Source organism: Anabrus simplex, chromosome 2 (assembly GCF_040414725.1).
Source record: "Anabrus simplex isolate iqAnaSimp1 chromosome 2, ASM4041472v1, whole genome shotgun sequence".
Classification (NCBI taxonomy): Eukaryota; Metazoa; Arthropoda; class Insecta; order Orthoptera; family Tettigoniidae; genus Anabrus; species Anabrus simplex.
In genome coordinates this window covers 628,833,381-628,859,343 of record NC_090266.1, presented here as the reverse complement: position 1 = coordinate 628,859,343, position 25,963 = coordinate 628,833,381, and the positions used below count along the sequence as shown (strand labels likewise).

The window sequence follows — 25,963 nt, the reverse complement described above, 5'->3', positions numbered from 1 at the left end:
AAAATAGTTTCATGTGGTATGCTGGTATGTTCTGTTGCATGTTTTTCATATTAATGTACTATGTAGAGTTGTAGAAAATGAGTTCTAACATGGAAAATAACGCATTTCTGGGCCCATTTGCGTATAACATATTTCCTTCTTCTACATGTGAGGAATGTACAGTGGGATGGCAGGGATCAAATGACATCATAGAGTAATAAGATAATCATGGAATGTTAATAAGGTATCTTCTAACTGGATGAAAGCAGTAATTGCACCTATCTATAAGCAAAAGAACACGAAGGATTACAACAACTATAGAGATATTTCATTGATCAGTTTACGAGGCAAGGTGTTTACTGACGTTTTGGAAGATGATCAGTGGCTGAGAATAAGATGGATGAAAACCAGTGTGGGTTCAGACCACAGAGGGACTGTCAGGATCAGATTTTCAGCATGCACCAGGTAACCGACGTATGCTACGATAGGAACAGACCATTATATTTATGTTTCATATATCTGGAGAAGGCATATGGCAGAGAATTGAGGGAACAAATGACAGTTATACTGGGGAATTATGGGAATAAGGGTAGGTTATTAAGAGCAATCAAAGGCATTTATGTTGATGATTGGGCAACATTGAGAATTGGTGGTAGAATGAGTTCTTGTTTCAAAGTACTCACAGGGTTAGTTTTACCTTCACAGTTCATAGTTTACATGGATCATCTACTGAAAGGTATAAAGTGGAAGAGAGGGATTCAGTTAATACAGTGTCTGATAAAAACTTGTTGAGCATGGCACTCAAAAGCAACAAGTACATGCATGGTGTGTAAAAGAGAGCACTTACTTTAGGTACATCTTAGATAATTGATTAAAATGTTAAAAATTATGTATTTTATATACACTTAACTTGTAAACATATAAGTGAAATAGGTAATTCAGTAAATAAATGGTAAAAGCTTAAATATATTTTCTATAGCCTTAGGTGTTAAAAAACAACTAAACTGCTACTGTAGTTACACATATTTTTTATCAGTAGCCTGACTATTACATAAAAAGGTTACATGTCACTACATGCGTACCGATTTCTCTTTCCTGAAATTTGGCAACCCTACCTCATTCACCATTATCTGTACCACAGCACAAGGGTTATAAATCATTCTGCTAAACACGCAATTTTATACACAGATACCTTATACAGTATTTGATAACATATGAACAGGCTCATGACTTGAATAATACAGCTGAAGCAACAGTCGCCGATGTACACAAGGCAGGATATATTATACAATGGCATCATGGCCCTCAGATACATTGTGTGTGTATGCCAAGTTATGACTGCAAACATTACAATTGCGTGCCCTCCTTCAATAAGCCTTATTTTATAGGTTGTGGGAGATTGTAAAAATTCTGCATTTCACACCAGTCACTTTGGTCTCCTGGTTGCTCAACCAAGGAAGTTTTTAGACGATTGTTGTCAGGAGATCCGAAAGCTTGCCTTGAAAGTACGCCAAGCAACAATTTAGACAATTCCGTTGTGCTTGTACGGTGCTCCACATTTCTAGAGTTTTACCAACATAAACATTCTAAATAACAAGAAAACAATACAAACCTGCCAAGGCAATGAACAATCGTGACATGTCATTCTCTTCCACTGGTAACATTGTTGTTCGACTGTCTCGAAATAGTCTTTCATATTCAAAGCCTTCTATAAAGGAACTGTTACCAAAAACAGCTTGGAACTCATTAACATTATGTCGAAGATTTTCAGATGAAAATACCTGGAAGAAAAGAAAGGAGTTTTTCAAATCAAGATACAAAGAGATATCCCTTAATTCAAACTTTTATTTATATATTTATTTATTCATTCATTTATTTATTTATTTATTTATTTATTTATTTATTTATTAAATGCTTTATTTTACATGGTGGAACTCAGGCTATGAAGCCTGCTGTTCTATCCAACCTGCATTCAAGACGTGACAACTTATTTTCTTAAAAAGTTTTTCCAACTACAGTGATCTTGTAACTAATTTAGTATGTACGGTAGGTTTAAAAAATTTATATTCCTTCACTGCTTAGTTGTTATATACATCTACTCCAATGCAAGCTCTATACTTTCAAACATCCCTTTCTTATGGTGGTGGTGGTGGTGATTTTTGTTTTAAAAGGAAGTACAAATAGGTAACCATCCTCTCAGAACAAATTAAATGGAAATAGAAATCGATGTTAAAAATAGAGGAAGCCATACAAAAGATAAAGAGCTGTAAAGCAGCAGGAGTGGATGAGGTAACTACAGAAATGATAAAAGCAGCAGGACCAATACGGCTACAGTGGCTGTATAGATAATTTAGAATAATCTGGAGAAAGAAAGAGATCCCAGAAGAGTGGGGAAAGTGTTTAACACTAGAACAGTGGAAGGGGTCAAAATGACACCCACCATCAATTTTTCTTTAATAATGTGCGCACTCTTACATCGTTCCTCTTCAAATATCTTGGCTTTTTATAGCTTTTGACCTATTTATGGTAATGTATTGAAGCCAGCAAAATATTTACATTTGCACAGATTTTTTATATGGCATACCCTAGACAGCGGAAGGGGTCTTTTTGACATCTGTGCAATTCCTTATTACATCAGAGCAGTTTTGACTGTCAGGCAACAGTGTGTACCCGAGAAAGCTTCTCAGATTTCTCCGTTCCGACGAGAAATTAACCCGAGCTGAGCGCCTGCCAGCCAACAGGTTTACTCCTGTCTCTGGAATATGGGACAAATTTGTGGGAAATGGCTGTCCCTATTATTACTCAAGTGAAAATATAACAGTAGACAAACAGTTACTTCCCAGCAAAATTAGGTGCTGATTTACCCAATTTATGAAAAACAAGTCCGACAGTATGGACTTGGTTTGCTGTAGATGTGGCCAAAAAATACATTCGCAATACCTTTACATACTTTTGTGAGGTCGACACGCGTCCAGATAAGTAGCTACTGGGGGGAGTACATCGTGCTTCGCCTCATGGAGACATTTCTGAGCCAAGGAAGAAAAAAATAAATAAAAAATATAAAAACCTTCCTCGGTGGGAACAATCAACCCCATTTGTCGTGAAATCTCTATTGATATGAAGTCCAAGTCTGAATTATACTCCACAACCATCTTGCGATAGACTTGGAACACACCTTGCGCCTTGACGGTGTACCAAGGCAACATGAACAAGAACATCCTTCTTATCACACTGCATGCTCATGAAACAATGAGCACAGAACAAAAAAAGAAGCCAGAAACTGTATCATTCTACAATGGCATGAAACACAGGGTAGATGTGGTCGACCAAATGCCTAGTAAATAAAGGCTGCATGCATGGGGTGGCCAATGCATGTCTTTTACAATATCCTAGAGAACTAACAGCTATCGATGCTTGGGTCATTTACAAGCAAGTAACGGGTAGGAAGAAAAAAGTGGAAGAAGTTCATTCTCCAGCAGCCAAGCGAACTAACAAGCCAGGACGAGCAAAGACAACAACAACAACAACAAGGAGTATGTAGGACCGTGTCCATCCATAAGGTGGATGTAGTGCCAAGTTGGTCTGTGTAAAGGCAACAAGTCTAGCGATGTCTGCATCAAGTGCCTCAAAGCAGTGTGCAGAAAATGTGCACGAAAAGTAGTCGAGCGCAAAATGTTACTAGGTTGTTTTAATTTTCCTTAAAGTATTTCTGAAAATTTATCATTGTTACAATGTTACATGTTACATTGTATCACTATGGTGTGGTGGTAGGTAGTTGTGTGGCGGTAAAGCTCCCTCAAACTGTGTAATTTCAGTGTGTTATACCTTGTGTATGCAGCTAGAAAGGTATGTACTTTTAACAATTAGCATTTTACTATCAGACTGATAAATACGTGTGCATCGAAATTCTGAAAGAACAATAAAATTCCAAATAAAGTGAGTACGGATTGTGTAGGTTAGATGTAAACAAAGAGTAGTGAATGCACTGTTACCAACAGACAATATCAAACTAAGGGAGTACTATCGCCGTTGAACTATCGATTCACCGTTTCGCAAGTTCTCCGCTATGAATTCATGTGTAAAATGTGGTAAAACTATTGGCAAACGGAATAGTTCACAGAAAATTAAGTGCAGAGCATGTCAGGGTTGGTACCACAGCAAATGTGTTGATTTAACAGAACAGGATGTGGACATTATAGAAACGGAGGGACGGTTATGGAAGTGTAAGACATGTCACGTTGTAGCCAGTGGTGATAAAGCCCAGGCGCCATCTGTTAGTGATATCTACCAACTACTAGCTGAGTTGAAGAATGAAGTAGCGAAAGTAAAAACAGAGATGAAAAGTGTAAAGACGGAACTAGAGAACGTGAAAATAAAGAACATGGAAACTGAACGGGAACTGGGCAAGAGTTTAGAATTAACTCATGAGAAACTTGACACCGCCGCGGAGCTAATTAAGCAACAATCAAAAGAAATAGCGCTGTGCTTAGAAAACATGGACAAACTAAAAGAAGAGAACCTTCAACTTAAAACGCAGCTTAACAATGTAACATTGCAGCTTGACGATTTAGACCAGTATGGTAGGAGGAATTCCATCGAAATTCATGGAATTCCTGAAACGAAAACAGAAGACACCCTGGAATTAGTGAAGGTGTTAGGTCGAGCATTGGACATTGAAGTGAACAACGAAATGATCGACACCTGCCACAGATTAAAGAAACAACCCAATCAGTCTTCAGCGGGAATCATTGTGAAGTTTGTGCGGAGAACAGATAAAGAAAACTTTATTCGGAGACGTAAAGTGAAGGGGAATCTGAACGCATCCCAGATTGGCTTTCCAAGTAATGGAATAATCTACATAAACCAGAACTTAACTCCTTATCGTAAGAAGATTCTTGGACATGCGCGCAGACTGAAGAATGAGAAGAACTACGCGTATTTGTGGGTTGATCCTTCAGGCAACATAAAGCTTCGCAAGCGGGAAGAGGACCAGTATGTGTATAATCTGAAAACACTTGAAGACGACAGTAGGTTAAACTAAAATGACTTATCTCTCAAACTCATAATGGACTCTAATATAATTTCTATTTATTATCAGAATGTGAGAGGACTCAACACCAAACTAAATGAATTTTGCGTAAATAGTACCGATTCAGAACATGATGTATTGTTAATTTCCGAGACATGGTTAAGTAGTGACGTCAGCAATAGTGAACTCTTGGATAATAGGTATAATGTATATCGTAGAGATAGAATGGGTACCAAGAGGGGAGGAGGGGTACTTATTGCTGTCAATCAGGAGATCATGTCACAGCAACTACATTTAAAATTTAAGGATATTGAGGCAGTATGTGTTAAAATAGTGTTGCACCATCATACATACTACATTGTATCTGTATACTTTCCACCTGCCAGTGATCTAGAAACATACTTAACATTTTATAATTTATTTGAAACTAATGAAAAACTTCAAAGCCAGGATATCATACTTGTAGGCGATTTCAACCTTCCATTAATAGTTAGTTCAGATTATGATATGTTAAATGGTGGAATCGCATACAAGTCCCTAGCTAATTTTATGTCTCTGTATCAATTGAAATCTCTCAATAATGTTTTGAATGTTAATGATAGAACTCTTGATCTCGTTTTAACTAATGTAAGTGGTGTTACTGTGAGTAGAGAGCAATATCCGTTAGTCCCAGAAGATCCACACCACCCTGCACTAACAATTCTTCTAGAACCAAGAGGTGAACATGATCGAATAAAGCAAACTCGTACTATAGCGTATGATTTTCAGAAAGCAAATTTTCTTGGTATATATAACATGTTTCGAGAAACGGACTGGTCTGAGTTGGAAAAAATTGAAGATGTAGATGAAGCAGTAGTAGATGAAGCAGTAGAACATTTTTTCGTGAAAGTAAATTCTGTATTTGAAGTCACGGTCCCCAAAAGAGCATTTTTTTGGAGAACTAAATACCCGGTTTGGTTTACTTTGGAAATAATCCATAATATTAAGTTGAAAGAATTGCATAGAAGACAACAAAAATTTTCTGATCATAGTAAACATATATATAAACAACTCAGAAAATATGTTAAAACCTTAATCAACAAAGCGTACAATCATTATATCTCTGAAATTCAAAACAACATCACGAAAGATACTAAATCATTCTGGAATTTTATTAAAAATAAGTGAACTCAAAAAGATCCACCCTTACAGAGTATGAAACTTAATAACATAACGTTAGATAATAGTCAATGTATTTCCAATGGTTTTGCAACGTTCTTTAAATCTGTTTACTCTTCTTCTCCACCTTCTTACGCTATTCCTGATACACCGCGATTACTGGTAAACGATTCCCTAGGAGTAGAATTTATAACCACAAGTCAATATAAAGCAGCTATTATGAAATTAAAGTCCAAAAAATCATGTGGCCCTGATGGGATACCTCCCTACATCCTAAAAGCATGTTCTGAAGTGTTACTCATTCCTCTTCTGAGACTGTATAATTTGATACTTAAGAAGCAGACATTTCCCAAAGCCTGGAAAATATCGAGAGTTTGTCCAATCTTTAAATCTGGGGACAATAAGATGATTGAGAATTATCGACCTGTCTGTATTTTATGCGCTCCGTGCAAAATCCTAGAACAAATTTTATATTGTCGTATTTTCACTCATGTAAATATCAGCATGGCTTTATGCCTGGTAGATCAACAATAAGCAATCTTGTTAATTTTGCACAGTATTCTTTTAATGTTCTACGTAGGCAGGGAAATGTTGATGTAATTTACTTGGATTATTCGAAAGCCTTTGACAAAATTGATCACGATATTTTATTGAAAAAGCTCTCTGAATTTGGAATGACTTCGCCAATGCTATCACTGATTTCATCCTACCTTAGAGACAGGCAACAGTATGTAGCATATCGCAATTGTAATTCAGACAATTTTTCTGTCTATTCTGGTGTTCCACAGGGTTCAAACCTGGGTCCGTTGCTGTTTAACGTTTATGTCAATGATCTCCCATCTAAGGTTGTTTTCAAACTGCCTTTTATATGCGGATGATGTAAAACTTTACAAAGAAATAAAATGTGATGGAGACATCGACAAACTACAAAGCGATTTAAATCAATTATACGAATGGAGTATAGAAAATAATTTATATTTCAATATAAAGAAATGTTGCTTCATGAAAATTACACACGGAAAATTCCCTAAAGAACACGTGTACTCTATCAACAAGGAATTACTGACGCAGGTTAATTCAATTAATGATCTAGGAGTACGCATCACAAACAATTTGTCGTTTAACCCACACATTTATGACGCAATTAATGATGCCTACAAAAAACTGGGCTTCTTAATCCGACACACCAGAGACCTGAATAATATCCAAGCCCTCACACTTTTGTTCAACACACTTGTGAGGTCCAAACTTGAGTACGCGTCGGTAATTTGGTCCCCCATTTATAAATCTTATCAAAACCATGTGGAGAAAGTTCAAAAACGTTTCTTACGTTATCTTTACTTTAAAAAATATAACAGGTTTGTTCCTAGCGGCATAATTCACTATAACGATCTCCTGAAAGAATTTAACTTCACTTCATTATTAAACAGACGTATAATAAATGATCAAAAATACCTCCATAGAGTTATCAATAATGTGGTAGATAACAGTTACTTTCTACAACAATTCTCGTTCAATACCCGGAAAGGAAGTTTAAGACACAGACATCTCTTGTTTCTTCCGATTTCTAAAACAGTATTTTATAGAAGCTCACCACTGTTCAGAATGTGCACTACTTATAACGTCACAGTCCATAAATATCCTGATACTGATCTAGACTTTGCTGTTAGATACAATTATTATGTAAAATTATTGAAGAAGGCACACAGTTAAAGTAATGCTGGGCACTTTGAGTTCAGTTCACTATTTCTGAAGGTTTACCTTATAGGTGTATATATGTACTATACTATATTTATACATATTTCTTGGTTAATTTGTGTTTCATTTTAGTGTTTTATTTTATTTAAATTTATATGATTTAAAGATAAAGAAAATGTAGGGAAAACTGAAATCTTTTTATATGTCAGTTGCTTTAACGGGTGTCAGTCTAAGATTGGAGTTATTTCTCTTGTAGATACTAATTCCTAATTTATTTTAAATTTATGTATTTCTACTTTTTAATTAATTTTTAGATATTAAGTATTTTAGGTCATAAGTCCACTTCGAACCTGAAAAAATCTACTTTTTTATTAATTTTTAGATATTAAGTATATTCAAACTTGAAAAAGTATTAATGTACTGTAAATTCCGTTTGCTACTCTACTTGTTAATAATGTTGTATATTTTTATTTTTAGATATTAAGTTCTTTCTGACATTTGTTATTTTTAATAATTAATGCACAGTGACTAAGCCACCTGTAATTGGAGAAACATCTCTGTTGGTGGTATGAAATAAATAAATAAATAAATAAATAAATAAATAAATAAATAAATAAATAAATAAATAAATAAATAAATAAATGTGGACGACTGACTAACGAAAGGTGTTTAATTGATTAATTTTGCGAAAACTCCTTAGAGAAATAAAAAACATGATGCAGTTGTTTGTGATTGTTCATGTGACCATCAGTCATATAAAAGTTCCATATATTAAAGTCACGTCTTTGTGTATAAAATAAATTTGTGGTAAAACTGTAGAAAAAAAAAAAAAATTTAGTGATTTCTAATTTGAATGTTTCCAAGCATTTCTTATGGTGGGTCAAAATGACCCCTTGCCACTGTTCTAGGAACGTAAGATTCTCAGCCATTCTAGTGTTAATTAGGCCCAATATTTTAAAAAGGTGATAAAAAGGAATGTAATAACTACAGAGGGTTCACCCTTATTGCCCATGTAGCTAAGATCTTTGAGAGGGTATTGGAAGGAAGACTGAGGAGGAAGCTAGGAGAAATGGAAGAAGAACAGTATGGTTTTCAGAAAGACAGATCAATGTTTGACCTGATCTTTACATTAAGACATATGATGGAGAAAAGATGGAAGTTTGGAAAAGACATGGTGATAACATTTATTCGTATTGAGAAAACTTATGACAGCGTGCCCAGACAGTTGGTATGGGACACATTAAGGTAAAAACAAGTTAACAGAGTGGAAGTGTACATTATAAAAGCTATATACAAAAATTGTGTTAGCAGTGTGAAGACTAGTCTAGGAAAAACAAAATGGTTTAAAGTTGAAACTGGTCTCCAGCAGGGAAGTATACTTTCCCCCATACTACTCATCATAGTTATGGATGAAATTCATAAAAACATTAAACAGAGATTGGGAAGACAGGCAACAAAAGCCATGTTGTTTGCAGATGATATAGTGATATGGGGTGAGGATGAAACGGATGTGCAAAAAGAAACAGATGTATGGAATCTTTTTTTTACAAGTTGCTTTATGTTGTACCGACACAGGTAGGTCTTGTGGCGACGATGGAGCAGGAAAGGGCTAGGAGCGGGAAGGAAGCAGCCGTGGCCTTAATTAAGGTACAGCCCCAGAATTTGCCTGGTGTGAAAATGGGAAACGACAGAAAACCATCTTCAGGGCTGCCAACAGTGGGGTTCGAACCCACTATCTCCCGAATACTGGATACTGCCCGTACTTAAGCAACTGCAGCTATCGAGCTCGGTGATGTATGGAATCAAGATATAGGAAAATTTGGGATGAAAGTAAGCACAGAGAAAAGTAAAACAATAGTGATGACAAGGGGAAGAAAGGAGGGAAGGAAGAGGAAAGAAGAAACTGAATGGGAAATATCTGGAAGTGCTTCAAAGTTTCAAGTAGTGGGGAAGTGTGATCACAGAAGAAGGAAAGATAACTGAGGAAATTGGGAAAAGAATACAACAAGCAAACAGCTTCTACCACAGAGTGTAAGGGGTATTTTGTGGAACCAAGATGTCCTGAAGAAATGTAAGAAAGTATTATATTCAACCTATTATGAACCCATACTAACTTATACAGCTGGATCGTGGACTACAACAAAACGAGAGGAGAGTAGAATACAGGTAGCGGAGATGAAACTCCTACGAGGTATCGAGGGCAAGACCAGAAAGGATAGAATTAGAAATGAAGAGATAAGGAAAAGGACAGGAATCTTGAAACTTCAAGACAGGATAGAAACAACAAAGCTAGTATGGGCATATGATGAAAATGGGAGAAGAGAGAGTGCCAAAAAAAAGTTTTTCAGAGAAGTTACCAGGAAAGTTTTTTTTAACTATTTGCTTTACGTCGCACTGACACAGATAGATCTTATAGTGACGATCGGACAGGAAAGGCCTAGGAATGGGAAGGAAGTGGCCGTGTCCTTAATCAAGGTAAATGGGAAAGCACGGAAAACCATCTTCAGGGCTGCCGACAGTGGGGTTCGAACCCACTATCTCCTGGATGCAAGCTCATAGCTGAGCGCCCCTAACCGCACGGCCAACTCGCCCAGTTTAACAGGAAAGAGACCACGTGGAAGACCCCGAAAGAGACGGACAGATTCAGTGTGAGAGTGCATAGAGAAGAGGGGAGGAAAACCAGAAGATGTACTTAAAAAAGGAGAAGAGTGGTGGAAAGACAGGCAGCGATGGAGGTCCTTGATTCAAAACCCGACCCGGGAAGCTGGAAATGGGAAATGATTATGATGATGATAAGAAATGAAAATAAAATAAAACTATGTATTACGTGGAGAAATTTGAAAATGAATTAAAAATGGAACAAAAAAATTATTTTATTAAACCAAAATGGACACGTAACACTTTAAATGTATATGTCCCCACTTAATCCACTCTCACACGCAAAGCAAATGATGAGATTAGCAGGATTCTCATCACCACCTAGTAGGAGTTTGAGTGTCTCCTACAGTACATGTTACTAATCTCATGATTAGACCCATATTGAAATTTGCTATAATATGCTTACAAAATTGTGATTTTTTATTCCACCTTTTCAATACAAATGGTTTTATGTTGTTAGATCACAATGCTACAACACTATTTTATAGGGACATGTTTCGCTTGAATTTCAAGCATCCTCAGCCTATATAATCATCTCAAGGTTAAGACCTGTCATATTTGATTTTCTTTGAAATTTGTGCTTCATTATAATTCTAAAATTAAATAATAAAATATATAAACATAGGAATAACTGTTATTTCTAAAGATATTGACGTCCAAAACACACTATCTTCAAATGTTCAAAGTTTGGCTAAAATTGATTTCTCAAGGTTCTAGTTTATTAAAAACCAATTGTAATTTGACCTATGTTAAAATTTGAGTCGTAATTATTGTTAAAACTTATTGGTGCCTGAAGATTAAAATCTTTTGTATTGAAAAGGTGGAATTAAAAAAATCACAATTTTGTAAGCATATTATGTCTCCTACAGGCCGAGGTTCCGTCTTAAGCCAGAGAGATCCGCACACTCCATAAGTATATGGGCCACTGTGAATTTGGCACCACATGAACACACTGGGGGTCTTTCCTCTTTAGGTCTTCCATGACCTATCCTCAGCCCACACAAAAACTACAGCCTATCTTCATGATGGCTGGAAAGAGGACCAACACATGGCAGCTGTCCTCTTAATTGTTCTCAGCTTGTTGGGAGTTCGGATAGCTAGCCAATCCGATTCCCAGGATACCGAGATGGTTTGACACAGCTCAGAACAAATATCCCTAGCAGGCACATTCACAGGTCTAGGTGGTAAAAGTAATGCTTCTTTTGCAACTCGATCTGCAAGTTCATTTCTCACAATCCCAATATCGCTTGGAAGCCACGCTAAAGTGATCAGCATCGCACAACCTGGTTAGATGGCAAAGAACTCCGCAGTATACATGCTACCGACATTGGGAAGTGAGATCTTCATGCTAATATTATTGGAGATGAAAGAGCATCCAACAGTTTCTCCTATATTAAAATCGTCCATGAAGACACACTGCACATTCGGATACTAGTGAATGAAGTCCTGGAAATACCTCCGATGAACAGAGGCATCCACAGTCACCTTGGATTCACGGAGTACATCTAGCCATATAATCGGCCACGGAACTAGCCACGGAGGTACCTCGCTAGGGGTCTGCTCAATACAACCACAGATAGCAACACCAAACTCATGACACAAGCTATAAATTTGAATCCCTAACTGTTGTGTGGCGTTTAGTCGATTTTCGTACTTCTGGTGGTATTGGGTATTGAAGAGGCATTGATAGCTAGGATGCTGCAGCACTTCACAAATTTTGACAGTGTACATGAGGAGTATCTGCTGCTGTCTTCTTCATAAAGATGGAACATTGAGCATGTAGGCTGAGAATGGAGCAAGTACAGAAAGCTCCAGTTGCCAACCTAACTACACTACGGTGTACACTATCTAAAAGGTTCAGCACAGTTCTTGATGCTGAACCATATGCCATGAAGTGGCGCTGAGAAACTTAAGCATGTTAAGTCTCTTCATGCAAGCAACCTTCAACTGACAGATGTGGGGCTGCCACGTCAGTCACTTATCAACATGGACACCCAGAAACTTGCAGGTGTCTACCACTTTTAGGACATTGATTCACAAGCAGAGTCCTGGTTCAGGATGCACAAACTGACTTCGATAGAAATGTACATGTGAGGTTTTCAGTGCTGAAAAATGAAAACCATGTTGCAGGGCCCAATTTTCGACTCCGTTAATAGCTCGGAGTAGCTATCTCTCAGGAACTGCCATCCTTCCAGAGCTGAAATATAGAGTTAAATCATCTACATACAGCAATAGAATGACTGTGGCCAAGGAGGGGCAAGTATGCCATTGATGGAGACCACAAACAGTGTAACACTCAGTAAAGATCCCTGGAGTACTCAATTTTCTTGGACAAACACTGAAAAAATGCATTCCATATTCAGACTTGAAAGAGTCAGAGACACATGAAATTCTCAATAAATATATGTAGATTTACCCAAAATCCCCACTAGAGTAGGATGGAGATAATCCTATGCTGGCAGGTAGTGTCGTAAGCCTTTTCCAGGTCAAAAAACACGGCGACTAAGTGCTCCTTCCAAAGAAAGGCCTCGTGAATGGTGCTCTCTAGTCTAACCAGGTAATCGGTGGCTGGCCAATGAGAGGAAAAACCACACTGGTAGTTAGTCAGGAGACCTATCTCTTCCAGAACCCACATAGGAAAGCCAATCTTGCTGGCAAATGTCTCAGTGTGTGAATTTTTGAGAATCTCTATCATTGCGACATTATTTCTCTGCTTTGTGAAGGGCATATTCTTCTGTTGGTCTAAGAGTTTATTGTTTCTCTAAGTAGTTCATCTTTCACATAATAGATTGCAGCAATTTTGTTTCAAGCTTTGTGTGTTGGTTTATTCCATTTCAGGATCCGCTTTTGTTGTCCTTTGGGGTTTTTTGTGTACAACGGAGCGAAAAAATGGAGGCCTCTATTTGTGGCATGGCATTTTTAGGTTACCAAAATATCTTCTCCAGTTTTAGACCTTTTTATGTGAGTCTTCACTCTTGTTGCATTTCCATTTCCATCTTATGCTACATTGTTTTGTCTCGTTTACTGTGCAACCATATGCCAGGAAGCACCACTTGTACAATTTGCTCAATATTCTTTGCCTTTTGCTTTCCATGTTTTGTGTTATTGAGAACACTGGTGTGATTTTCAGTTGTAGTTTGACTAGTTTTGTTCTTACGGTAGCTGTTGAATTTAGATTTTAGATCTATGAAATTACTGTTTCAACATGCCGAAGCAAAGGTGTAATTTCAACAGCAACATAAAAAGTTAATTTCCTTTTATCACTGGTAGTGGAGAAACTGTAGAATGCACATTGTGCAAATCAAAATTGGATATTGAACAGAACATGGCGGACGGTCTGACATTGTGAATCATGTTATAACAAACAAACATCGCATGAGCGTTCAAATGAAAAGTGTAAATAAAAGTATGAGGACTATCAAACTATAAAAGTGGTGACTGAAAGGGACAGGCAGTTGGCAGCACAAGAAACTACTTTCGCATACTACAGCGCAATGCATAAGCATAGTTTTAGGTCAATGGACTGCACCACTACAGTTGTTAGGAAACTACTCAATCCAAAATTCACGTGTAGGCATACAAAATGTACAAAATTTAACGCAATAATTTCTAATGTTATTGCTTCCTACGCAGCTCAGCAGGTTTTTAATGAACTGCAATGTCCTCGATTCATTTCAATATTGATCAATACATCTAATCATTTGGTTTTGAAGTTGGTTCCTCTCTTTGTGAGACATTTTTGGTATCATGGTGAAAGTGCTTGAACTGGTTAATTTATCTGTAGGAACTTCAGATTTTCTTCAGAACTATGTGTTGGATGTTTAAAAAAAAATATGAACTTGAGCAAAAGGTAAAGGTACTGTTGATAATACACTGACTGACAGAGCAAATGCAACACCAAGAAGGAGTGGTCAGAACTTTATGCCAATTGCAGGGTAGACTGACGTCACTGAGGTATGCTCATGATGTGAAATGCGCCGCTGTGCTGCGCACGTAGCGAACGATAAATGGGACACGGCGTTGGTGAATGGCCCACTTCGTACCGTGATTTCTCACCCGACAGTCATTGTAGAACGTGTTGTCGTGTGCCACAGGACATGTGTATAGCTAAGAATGCCAGGCCGCCGTCAACGGAGGCATTTCCAGCAGACAGACAACTTTACGAGGGGTATGGTGATCGGGCTGAGAAGGGCAGGTTGGTCGCTTCGTCAAATCGCAGCCGATACCCATAGGGATGTGTCCACGGTGCAGCGCCTGTGGCGAAGATGGTTGGCGCAGGGACATGTGGCACGTGCGAGGGGTTCAGGCGCAGCCCGAGTGACGTCAGCACGCGAGGATCGGCGCATCCGCCGCCAAGCGGTGGCAGCCACGCACGCCACGTCAACCCCCATTCTTCAGCATGTGCAAGACACCCTGGCTGTTCCAATATCGACCAGAACAATTTCCCATCGATTGGTTGAAGGAGGCCTGCACTCTCGGCGTCCGCTCAGAAGACTACCATTGACTCCACAGCATAGACGTGCACGCCTGGCATGGTGCCGGGCTAGAGCGACTTGGATGAGGGAATGGCGGAACGTCGTGTTCTCCGATGAGTCACGCTTCTGTTCTGTCAGTGATAGTCACCGCAGACGAGTGTGGCGTCGGCGTGGAGAAAGGTCAAATCCAGCAGTAACTGTGGAGCGCCCTACCGCTAGACAACGCTGCATCATGGTTTGGGGCGCTATTGCGTATGATTCCACGTCACCTCTAGTGCGTATTCAAGGCACGTTAAATGCCCACCGCTACGTGCAGCATGTGCTGCGGCCGGTGGCACTCCCGTACCTTCAGGGGCTGCCCAATGCTCTGTTTCAGCAGGATAATGCCCGCCCACACACTGCTCGCATCTCCCAACAGGCTCTACGAGGTGTACAGATGCTTCCGTGGCCAGCGTACTCTCCGGATCTCTCACCAATCGAACACGTGTGGGATCTCATTGGACGCCGTTTGCAAACTCTGCCCCAGCCTCGTACGGACGACCAACTGTGGCAAATGGTTGACAGAGAATGGAGAACCATCCCTCAGGACACCATCCGCACTCTTATTGACTCTGTACCTCGACGTGTTTCTGCATGCATCGCCGCTCGCGGTGGTCCTACATCCTACTGAGTCGATGCCGTGCGCATTGTGTAACCTGCATATCGGTTTGAAGTAAACATCAATTATTCGTTCGTGCCGTCTCTGTTTTTTCCCCAACTTTCATCCCTTTCGAACCACTCCTTCTTGGTGTTGCATTTGCTCTGTCAGTCAGTGTACATCCAATTAATGAATTAAGATCTATTTATGGGGAGTACAAACACCTTTTTCTGCAGTTACTATAGAAATCTTTCTCCAACAGCCATCGACGATGTTCCTATTGGAATGACCTTTAATTCGCTTATCTCATATCGGAGAATTGTTGAATTTTTGAAATCAAATACTAGATATGGTATCCATCGTTAACAAAATGTCAAACACACTCAACACGAAAATCAACAGCCTGAGCGGCAGGTTGTCTGAAACCAGAATGAACTACTCATTCTGGTAAACATCTGAGTCAGACTACCAGTGCGCAGGTGCATTATGGCCAGTCCCGCTTGGCAACGAAGGATATACTTATGCCCACTCGGCGCCGACTGTCTGACTCAGAAAACCAGCGTGCATCTTGGACGTACCCTTAAACGCGTGCGGAAGTGCAAAGCACCGGCGGCTCGTTGCTATGCGACAAAATACGGCAAATCTACCGTACTGTCCGAAACTACCTCTGTGTCCGAAATTGCCCCGTTTGATGGTACACCTCTTCTGTGATGCCTAGACAATCTACGACAGCTAATGGTGGAGCTGTTGAGGATCCAAACAGCCTTCGGGCTGAGGACTTAATATACACATACTATATAACTGTTTGTTTTCAATTTACAATGCTATATTATACACGCACAGAATATACTCGAAAAGCCTTTTCTAACATCACTGCTTCTAAGTGACAATGCACTTTTGGCTATCTGGATCACTTCGTTAACACTTACATCCAATAAACACCGCCAAAGAAAGAGTATCACATAACACACACTGTGGAAGTAAACCGTTCTTGAATAGATTCTGTAACACGCTTATTTTAAGTAAAAACTTGTTCTAGATAATAAGTCACAAGAAAGACGTATACAGGGTCTTTCTTATAGCTTGTTCCGTGTGTCAGGGGAACATGCATGGAAGGCGATAGCACGGCCGGGTGACTCATTTGCCGAGTGATATATTGCTTCATGACCGGCTAAGATGATCTAATGCAGTACATGGTAGTGATAACCATTGCTTCACAGCAACAGTTCAGTTCAACATCTGCGGTACTTATAGTGTGTTCAATGCGTTCGCTTTAAAATAGCATAGTTTCTGCAGGAATACTAATCGTGTGTTTAACGAGTGATATACAGGGTGAAGCGAAATTTGTGCACTTGGGCGTCGCAGCGCGACTCCTCATATGCCAGCAATAAAAAAAAGGTCTCTCACAAAAGTTCATCCTGCGTGTATATCCGGCAGAAAAAGAACGTTGAAGAGTGGCAATCTGGCAACACTGTAACCACATGTAGGGTAACTACCTCTGTCAGCACATACTAGTCGTGCTGAATAGTTGGTGCAGTGGATAGAGTTTTGCGTTCGCATGCAGGAGGTCGAGAGTTCGATTCTGGGTTGAGGCGCACTTTTTTATTTTCAAAAATCCATCGGACATTACATACTGTAATAGAGTAAGACACCGTTTCTTAGGTCACATGCATCCTACATTTACAAAATGTAGTAACACTGAACACATTGTAATGCATCTAGTAGATGAAGTGGTGCGAATAAATTCACGCCCACGATGTGGAAAGGGTGTCTTTCAAAGCTGACCAATGAAAACGAATGTTCGTTCATTTCTAGGATTGTAGTATGTAAGTGCAAATGGTTTCTAGATGACCCGCTGCATTCGCTGTTGACGATTAAGATGCCAGATACCATACCACCTGGACTAAATTTACGATATAAAAAACATACGCCTCAAACCAGGATCGACTCCCTCGACCTCCTGCATGCCAACCCAAAACTCTAACCACTGCACCAACTGTACAGCCCGACAAATATGTGGTGACAGAGGTAGTTACCCTACATGTGGTTACAGTGTTACCAGATTACCACTATTCAACGTCCTTTTTCTGCCGGATATACACGCAGGACGAACTTTTGTGAGAGGCCTTTTTTTATTGCTGGCATATGAGGAGTCGCGCTGCGACGCCCGAGTGCACGAATTTCGCTTCACCCTGTATACAGTAGAACAGCGTGTATTCATCGTGTTGTGCTATGCGAAGCATTCTTCTTATATAGAATGCCGCTTTCGAATCATTTGCAAATTTCCTGGCATCCTCCCTCCCCATAGGAGAACGGTACATAAATTAGTACCGGGCAAGTTGGCCATGCGGTTAGGAGCGTGCAGCTGTGAGCTTGGATCCGGGAGATAGCAGGTTCGAACCCCACTGTCGGCAGCTTTGAAGATGGTTTTCCGTGGTTTCCCATTTCCCACCAGGCAAATGCTGAGGCTGTACCTTAATTAAGGCCACGGCCGCTTCCCATTCCTAGGCCTTTCTTATCCCATTGTCGCCATAAGAACTATCTGTGTCAGTGCGACGTAAAGCAAATAACAACATAAATTAGTAAAGAAGTTCCGCACCACCGGGTATGATCTTAACAAAATATCATGCAGGAGACGAACCGTTTTAACACTGGAAAAGCTTGACAAAATAAGAGCTCTCTTGGGAAGAACTCCAACAAAATCCCTGTCGCTTCTGCCCATAAAGCAACAAAACTGTTAAAAGCAAAACCATAAAAACCAACCCCTGCCCAATATTTAAGAGGACCTGACAGTTTCGTTAGGGTTCGGTATTGTAACTGATTGCTTCAGTCAGTTCACGATGGGTGCGTTGACCCAGAATTTTTATGTTATAGTGATGAAGCATGGCTACACTTAAGTGGCTATGTAAATAGTCAAAGCAATCACTACTGGTGTGCAGAAAATCCCCAACAGCTGCATGTCCGTCCACTTCATGATGTAAAAATAGGAGTTTGGTGCGCAACAAGTGCTCACAGAATTATAGGGCCTATATTTTTCTGCGTAACAATAAATGCTGATCAATATATAGACCTCATTCTCAGTCTATTCCTTCAAGAGCTGACGGAAGAAGAAAGGATTAATGGTTACTTTATGCAAGATAATGCAATGGCACACACTACTAATCGGTCTATGGAGGTAATACAGGAAGTTTTCGAAGATCGTGTGGTTAATTATCTCCCTAGATCTCCTGATTAAAATCCCTGTGATTATTACTTGTGCGGAATGCTGAAGGGAAAAGTGTATGTGAACAACCCTCACACAAAAGAAGAACTACAAGAGAACATTACACAAATTATTTCAAACATCACGCGGGCTGAGATTCGCAGAGTGTCTGCAAACCTATTTACGAGGTGTCAGGCGTGTTTGACGGCTGAGGGATAACATTTTGAACATTAAATGTAATGCCAGGTAGGTTTTAGACTAATAGTTTCACTAGAAATGGATTTCTATGAGTGTGAACTGCCGTAAGTAGTGAAGAGGTAAAACGTGCATTATTTATAAACTTATAACCCTTGACTATACCGGCTAGCGACAGAGTGTCATTGCACCGTCCGTGCCGTGCTTTGAGTGGTGCTGCAGAACCAGCTAAAAAAAAGACCCTGTATATGAAATCAATCCCTTTTACATGCATCACAGAAAAAAAAAGTATGTTACAGTAGTTTTTACGCTTTATGATAAATGTAACGTAAAAAATGTTTTGTGTTATGCTATACAGTTTATACATTTTATAACAAATTTGTGAATTATTATCATATGTATTTAATTATCAATTCACAATGACTATAGCTTATACTCAAAAGGCGCGCGCGCACGCACACACACACACACACACACACACACACACTTACAACAGTATTTTTTCAGTCTTTTCAACTCTTTTTCCAGTTCTTCTGTCTCTTCCTTAGCACTCTGCATAATACATTGTTTCTTCAATTCTATATGTTTTATTTCTTTTGCTGCTAACTTTCTTTAGGCTGTGATGTTATCTGTACTCTTTTTATATTTTTCTAAAGCTTCATTTCTCAATGTGGATGCATTTTTGGCTGCATGGATCATCTTTTCTTGAAACACTGACAGCTAATACTCCACCAGTTGCAGATACTGTATCATACACCAGATGCTGTGCAATCAAGCTATTTCATTAAGATTCTCTACTAGGCATTCTTTGTTTACTGAAAAACCTCTCTCTACAGTAGCATTGCCGTGAAACAAAACAAGTATCTTTTGTGCGAACTGGATCAGTTCTTTTGAAACATTGTGTTGAAAAGAGGCGGTGCTAAGAAAATCATCCAATCGATCGGTTTTGGGATCAAAGTTCTTGAGATACTTCACTACTTCTTCCTCTGATGAGAAATCTAAGTAATCTCGTTTTGTAATATCAGCTTCCATAGGAGATAATTGTTTTGTCTCAACAGGAACTTCTAATGTTGCAGTTACCCAGCAGGTCCTAATAGACGAATTGGTCATAATTGCAGGATTGAAGCAGCTGGCACCTCTAACAAACTTGAAAGCAAGAGGGCTTCTGACAAAAATCTTCATACAAATATCAACAAGAAATTTTCTGCAGTCTCCATAGAACTAAAGAACTTTCACATCTTTTATTCCCTTCCCTTTTAAAGCTGCTGAGACTGCAAATCCAATGTCAACAGCATGGAAGGGCTTGAGGTTTTCTGTTTTCATCAAATCAATCAAGAGAAGTTTATTACTAGTATTTGCTGACTCTAAAATCTAGTTATTTACAATTCTTCCCAACAGGTGTTCAAGCATAGTACTCAGACCAGAGAACATAAAAGGGAAAAGAGGATTATTACTCTGAGACTTGGAGAGACACTGTTCTAGTTCGAAGGAAACAGAACAAATGAATTCCAACTATGCTGGGAGCAAATCATTTCTTACAAAACTTTTTATAATTTCAAAGTTTTCTGATGCAGGAGGTTTTTCCTCAAAAGCATCAACATACTTAATATGTGGCAGCACTTCCACAGTTCTTTCAACAACTTTTGAGTTTTCGACGAATCTGATGGAGCAGAACTTCAGAGGAAACAGATGTGATCCTCATATGTAACTAGGTATCCAAGTTTATTCTTGTGCAACTTGAACTTCTTTGCAATTTTGCTGTCAAGAAACATGATTTTAAAAAGATCACTACAAATGCCAAAACGTCTAGCATAAGAATGGGTCACAACTTCTTGAGTAATAGCCGACAATATTTCTGCAGTAATAACTTCATCCTCGATGATAAAATTGTTAAGAGTGCTTCTAGGCACAACACAAGTATGCTTATCATTAACAACTGAAGTTAGCACTTCACAAAGTTCAGGTTTCACTAGAACAGAGTTTGTAGTTGAAGAAGCAGCATTCACAGGAACAGAGACTGTAGTTGCTTCCTTGACAGGTATCATATGAAACAGTTTTTTGCTGGAACTTGAAGCGTTTACTCTTTCATTGTGCCTTTTGCTTTTGGCATGAGTACTAACTGAAGACATCCCCATGTTGCTTTCCTCTTACTTTACTCACTGTCTCTGGAAATACGTGCAAAAAAAAAAAAAAAAAAAAATAAATAAATAAATAAATAAATAAATAAATAAATAAATAATGGATGAATTATATTATATGCACAATATAGGCTACTTGAAGTATAGCATATAATATAATGCATCAATTGTTATTATACTTGAAGTATTGCAAAAAGGAAGAATGCTATTTGCTATACGTCGCACTGACACAGATAGGTCTTATGGCGACGATGGGATGGGAAACCATAGAAAACCATCTTCAGGGCTGCCAACAGTGGGATTCGAACCCACTATTTCCCGGATGCAAGCTCACAGCGGCGCGCCCCTAACCGCACGGCCGACTCCCCCAGTAAAGGAAGAATGAAGTAAAGGGAACGGAAACTGAAAACAGTATTAGTAGAAAAGAGGAACTTGGTGACTATCTACAACACCAAGAAAGATGCTGGGCGATGAGGGCAACATGTCCGAACACCAGGTTATTAGAGAAAATCACAAGTTATTATTCTAGTAACTGTACTGTTACTACTGTACTACATAAGTATTACTTTTCAATAAAATCACTGTAAGTTATAATGCCAACCTAAACAATTATATTTATTACCTGGACATTTGAAGTGCAAATATCCAGGGTGGAATATGAAGAATGATATTATTTATTCCAATATATTTTATATCTTTTTCAGTATATGGTTCAAAATTCCAGTACATTTCCAATACCTATATTAAATTCCAGTATTTCCAGTATCAGTAGACACCCTGTTTTGTCAACAAAATTTTTGCCCTCTTTTTTCCTTAATTGCCCTTTCTCTCTCTCTCTTTTTTTTTTTTTTTTTTTTTAAGATGTCCTCTTTTTACATAAACATTATGTGGACATCCTACATTGGTGGCGACTTAAAGGTTACGCCTGCCGCACTAAGTCATCTGGGATGTGTGAGAACCTCTAATTTTATAAATGTGTCATAATTGTAATTATTTATTTCTGTCTGGCATTTTTCTTCACTCACATGAATATTTATGTATGGGAGAAACATACGCCTCTGCACTCCGACGAGAATACATTCGTTTTTATTTTTCCTTTCTTCTTTCCTCATTTTCATACTTTTACCTTATGGGCTTCTTTAATGTCGTTTACAAGCACATTATTGCACTGGTTGTCTATAACCCTTTATTGCTCATACTGCATATTTTGCCGTATATTTTCCTTGCAATTTGTCCTCCTTTTACATTATATTTCCCTCTTTTCATCTCTTTGACTGCTTTGGTAATGCCCCACTGCTGCCTTCGGGCTTTATTGCATGGGAGGACGGTGGAATAAATAAAAGAAGTATGATTGGGTCGGACTGTTTTAGAAGATTTGAGACATGTTGATATTATTATTTGATGTATCTTCATGGCCAGTATCGAATGCATTGCTCTGTGATCACTGCTGATTTTATGTAATTGCCAACTGTAAGATTGCTGGAATCTGGTTATATGTATGAGACCGTCGTGTATAGGCTTTATGAAATAAAGTGTACTCTTAACCCGAAGGTGACCCCCAAACATGTTACATTTAACTGCTAGAAGTTTTGTAAGTACTTTAATTTTGAGTTTGAGCAAATGTGTTCTTTTTTGTTTTATCTTTGAGCTTATGTTTCTGATCTATCTAGTATTTGCATCCCCTAGTTAGACATTTTATAAAAAAAAATTGTTTGTTCAGGGAAGGACGACCGGGTCTAGATTCCGACTGTCTATGTCTGCCCTGGTCAAAAATCTATGTTTATATTTCAACCTTTTTCCACTCACTACTACTATGCATGTTTCTAGTTTCTTGCAATGTTTATCTGCCTTCGCCTAAACTCTTTCTGGGTGGTCTGTTTCACAAGTCACCAGTTCAATATGCTTTCAAATAGCTTACAGAGACCATTTGTAAGGCATATTGGCCTATAATTATCCAGAAGCTTAGGATCTTAGGTGGCTTGGGATTTGTTATTACAATTCCCTCCCACCAATAAGAAGGAAACCCCACCTCACTCCATATTCCGTTGAATAGGATGAAGATATCCCCGAGACATCGGTCACTCAGATGTTTGTGCAACTGATTGCGGATTTTGTCTGACCCAGAAGCCTTGTCCCTGCACAGCGCGAGTGTACTCCGTGATTCACACTCTGTGAAAGGCATATTATAGGAAAACAAAAAACTTGAGGCAAATGAGAGGTAATGAGCCTCTGCCTCGCGCTTAATAGGCAGAAATGCAGGGTCGTATCTCCCAGAGCTGGACATATCTGCAAAATGCAACACAATGAGATCTGGAATGACTGATGGAATCGTAACTATATCACAATTAATGAAGATTCCAGGGACTAAGGCCATGTTCTGCACTCCGACAATGTAGCAGAGTTTGGTCCACACTTGTGATGACCATCATGGAAGACACAGACTTTTCCCAAGTAGCTTTCTTACGTTCTTGAATCAAGAACTGGGACTTTAGCACAGAGTCCCTTAAACACAATATGGTTCGCTTCCAATGATAATGCTTAAAAGCCTGTCGGCGATCATGTATGGCTGCTGCAATTTCCTCAGTCCACCATGGGATCTGCTTCCAGTGGAGATGCTGGATGAGGAAGGTATTGTTTCCTCTGCAGCAGCCAGAATTCCAGTTGTAATGGAACAAACATGGTCATCAACAGACTCCAGTACCTCATCGGTCATCAATGCGCGTTTCCAAAACTCTGGCCAATTTGCCCGCCGAAGTAATCAGCGCTTTGGTACTTCAGACTGTCTTTGATTCAAAAGAGTGCGAAATATTGGGAAATGGTCACTATTACAGAGGTCACCGTGTACTTACCACCATAACAGGGGAACTGGCGTACAGTTGGACTAGGTGACATCCAGGTGGGAGAAAGTGCTATATGGGCTACTGAAGTGTGTAATTTCCCCAGTGTGGAACACACACAGATTGATCTGGTTCCTCAATCGCTCGATAAGCCACCCTCCAGCAGAGGAATATGGAGAACCCCAGAGGGTGTTACAAGCATTCACATCTCTCAGCAAGAGGAAAGGAGAAGGTAAATGAGCAATCAAAACTTGGAGTTCATGAATGTGAAGATCGTAGTCCAGCAGAAGTACACACTGCACACAGTTGTCATTACAGGCAATGGAGCATGAATTGCAATTGCATCCAGCTGTATTGGTAGTGGCACTTCTTCACTGAAGATGTAGGATAGGACAAGGGTACAAATGCTCCACCCCCCCCCCCCCCCCAGTCGCCCCGCCATCCACAGCTACTCGGTCCTTGGCGTAAAGACAAAACCCTCTCATTGTCGTGACGTGTCCGTAGAAGTTTCTTATAGACGGACTATGGTGGACAAATTGGGATATCAATTGACATAACTCAGCTAGGCGACAAGTATAACTGTCATATGTAACAAATTTCATATCGACAAGTAATCAACATATAGTAACGTAGGAAAGGGTCCACCTATTCAATACACATGTGTTAAAATATCTGTTACAATAACTTTTGCAGTTCCATTGTAAAAGTACAATTGTGTGAATGGGAAGTGTAACAAAATTAGGACAATTTCTTGTCTTCTCTTCGTCCAACTACCTGCCAATTTCTACCATAACTGTCATTATTGTAGTCATCACCATCCACGATGATGAGTGGTTCAGACTCCATACTCTTCTCAGAAGAGTAAATACAGTGACTGAGCACTCTGTGAATGGTGAGACATCTGATTAGGAGTGGTGCACCTTCTTCCTGGGAGAACCGGGTTCCCCAGAAAGGAATCGAGCAAGAGCCCATCGGGGCCTCTCACTCTTGCTCACTGTTTCCCTAATATTTGAAGGAGATCTGGCAGATAGTTTGCCAAATTTCTTTGGGGATGCGGTGATCCCCAAATGGGTTGGAGACGGCTTCTTCTCCAAATTTTTAGGCGAGTGCTGGGGCTTCCTCTTCTGCACATTTTTGGTTCTGGGCATTGGTAGGAGGGCTGGAAGGGGTCGTCCAGCCCTAGTTGGTGAATTATTTTGCCCCAGCCATGGTGGGGGAGGACTTCCCAGTCGAACATGGCTGGGAAGAGTCCTTTCCAGGTATCGTAAGTAATAATCTATGTATATAAAATAACATGTTCTGACTGACTGACTGACTGACTGACTGACTGACTGATTCATCATCACCAAGCCAAAACTACTGGATATAAAGAAATGAAATTTTGAGGATACATTTATATTACAATGTAGGTGGTCACTAAGGGAGGAATTTTGTATATTCCGTTGCTAAGGGAGTGAAAAGAAGGATGAATTTTTAAAATGAGTGTAATTATATCTCAAAAACTGAATAGTTTAAAGACGTGAAAACTGGTATTTGGAATCTCCTTTACAAATAAGGTACCCTTTTTTTTTTTCCGTAAAGGTCTCTTAAGAGGGGTGAAAAAAGGTGAAAAAGGAGTTGAATACCATTAATGAGGATACTTATATCTCAAAAACTGAATATGTTACAGTCATGAAAATTGGTATTTGGAATCTCCTTTAAAAATAAGGGAACACGTATTCTTTTGTTTTTGGAAAATCTAATTAAGAGGGAGTAAACAGGAGTGACAAATACGGTGAATTTTTAAAATGGGTATATGTACATATATCTGAAAAATGTAACATGATACAGACGTATAATAATAAACTCATGTCCTCATCCCAAAGTGGTGCAGCTCTTTTCGGGCACACCTCTATTGGAGGTGAGCTGCATGTACCATTTCAACCACATACCAGCCCTCCTGCCATTCTTAAATTTC

The 25,963-nt window shown here is 39.2% G+C and overlaps 1 protein-coding gene across 2 annotated transcripts in view; it reads right to left on the bottom strand.

Moving 5' to 3' along the window:
* LOC136864287 (complex I assembly factor ACAD9, mitochondrial) overlaps positions 1-25,963 on the bottom strand; it is a 226,464-nt gene that overhangs the window by 59,290 nt on the left and 141,211 nt on the right. For both annotated transcript variants that reach the window (XM_067141066.2, XM_067141065.2), the window contains exon 7: positions 1,592-1,760. In XM_067141066.2, coding sequence (XP_066997167.2) covers positions 1,592-1,760 — 169 coding nt within the window. The remainder of the gene's footprint in view (positions 1-1,591; positions 1,761-25,963) is intronic.